The sequence below is a fragment of the Ailuropoda melanoleuca genome, chromosome 10 (genome assembly GCF_002007445.2).
Source record: "Ailuropoda melanoleuca isolate Jingjing chromosome 10, ASM200744v2, whole genome shotgun sequence".
Classification (NCBI taxonomy): domain Eukaryota; kingdom Metazoa; phylum Chordata; class Mammalia; order Carnivora; family Ursidae; genus Ailuropoda; species Ailuropoda melanoleuca.
Window position 1 is genome coordinate 16328879 of NC_048227.1, and position 1948 is coordinate 16330826.

At 54.8% G+C, this 1948-nt stretch overlaps 1 protein-coding gene across 1 annotated transcript; it reads right to left on the reverse strand.

Annotated features, from left to right (window-relative positions):
- Positions 1–1312: 1312 nt before the first annotated feature.
- ZNF771 (zinc finger protein 771) lies at positions 1313–1941 on the reverse strand (the record flags this gene model as incomplete). Its single annotated transcript, XM_034670129.1, is given in 2 exon segments — positions 1313–1911; positions 1913–1941. Coding segments are annotated over 2 exon segments (363 nt in total), but the record flags the coding sequence as incomplete, so codon positions are not given.
- Between the last annotated feature and the right edge of the window lie 7 nt (positions 1942–1948).

Consider the following 1948-nt stretch of genomic DNA (forward strand, 5'->3'; position numbering starts at 1 on the left):
AAGTGTCTGCTGTGGAGAACAGAGATTCCTCTCATTTTGGAGAGGGCCTCTTGCCTCCTCCTCTGGCCTCCCAAGGCCTATCTCCACCTGTACACCTAAAGATAGTGTTGGGTGTGTATGATTTACCCCTTGTGTGACGATCTCAGGCACATCACTTCCCTTTTGGGGATACCCATGGCCTGCCTCCCTCACAGTGTGGAGTAATGCTGGAAAGAAAGCCTTCGAACTACTTTGCTGCCCCTAGGAGCCTATTTCCACATCAGTAAAATGAGGCATTTCTCTTTACTGGTCTCATTCCTTTTACTAATGACCTCACTCCCTTTTAACCAGTGACCTCTTACTTCCCACGGAAAACACAGTCCGTATTAGAACTACTTCAGCTTTGTATTCCCAAACCCACCTTTGCTCTCCCTACTACTGAAAGCAGGAACCTTATCCTTATTGGTCTCTTATTGTGTATCCTCTCCATGATGAGTGATCTGCTCTCTCCTCTATATAACCAGCTTCTCTTCCTTTCTATCAGCTCTGCCACCAGCATATATAAAGTATAATCGAGTTTCTTCCCTATCGACAAAACAAACCCAACAAACCTCCAGCCATTTCCTTCTTGCTTTTCACAGCCAAGCCTCTTAAAATGGGTTGTCTACACCCATCCACTGGCCTTCCTCATTCTCCTGTTTATACTCTCGCCCGCTCAAGGACGGCTTTCACCCTCACTCCTCTCACCACTTTCCCTGAGCTACACATACAGCATCTCACAGAGCTGACCACTCCCTCCACAAAACACTTCGCTTTAGATTTCCCGGACAGGAAGCTTCCGTTTTCAGCTCTGGCTGTTCTTTCAGACTTTGCTTGGGACCCTCTTCTAGAGGTGGTATCATGCACTCCAGGCCTGATATCCCCAAACCATTATTTCCAGTCACCTCTCTGACTCCTCTGCGTTTACCTTACACTCAGTGTGTCCAGATTGGGTTGTAACAATTGCCACCACTTCAACTCCTGTCCTGTTCATCCTGTGCCCTCCGGACACCACCCACAGTCATCCAAGTTAAGAAATGAAGTCAGCCCATCTCTCCTAGAAGGAAGTTCATGTCTGTGCACCAAACAGTGCAGTGGCTCTTTGGCCAGAATGTGCTGTATTTGTGGACCCTTCCAGACCTGAAGTTACGAGGACTCCCCACACATAAAGCCAGTTCAGAGAACCCCTTTGGGCCTGTAGCCCCACTTGGTTCCATAACTCATTCAAGTCACTTAAGCCTGGGTAAAACGCCAACTTTCTTCCTTTCCCCCCACCTCACTCACAGGCACGGGTGGGGCGAGGATATAATACTTTATTCACTAACACGGGGCAAGGGGTTGTAGTGAGCGGGGGAGTGGGCACTGTTTCCAGGGTTCCCAGTTAGGGGATTCTCCCTGCCTCCCAGTTCCAAGGCAGCCAGGCCTGCCATCCCACCCTTTCCCAGCCCCGGGTCGTGAGCCGGGGAGGTCCTGGTTAATGTAGCCCCAGGTGAGGGGTCCCAGCGTGTCCGCCCCCCCAAGCCGGACGCTCGCAGCCCCACAGCGACAAGAAAGGCGGCTCAGCTGCCCTCGCACTCTGGGCAGCGCTCAGTGGCAGTGGCGGCCGTGGCGCCAGGGGGTAGCTTGAAGTCCCGGCCACAGCCGGCGCAGATATAGAGCCTGCGTCTCATGTGCGCGCGACGGTGGCGGATGAAGTGCGAACTGAGACGGAAGCGCCGGCCGCACTCGGCGCACGGGTAGGGCCGCTCGCCCGTGTGCGTGCGCGCATGCTCCGCCAGGTTGGAGCGGTGGCCGAAGCGGCGACCGCACACGGCGCAGCGGTGCGGCTTCTCGCCCGTGTGCACGCGTCGGTGCTTGGCCAGCGCCGAACTCTGCGCGAAGCGCGTGCCGCAGTGCGCATGCGTACGGCCTCTCGCCCGTGTGCGTGCGT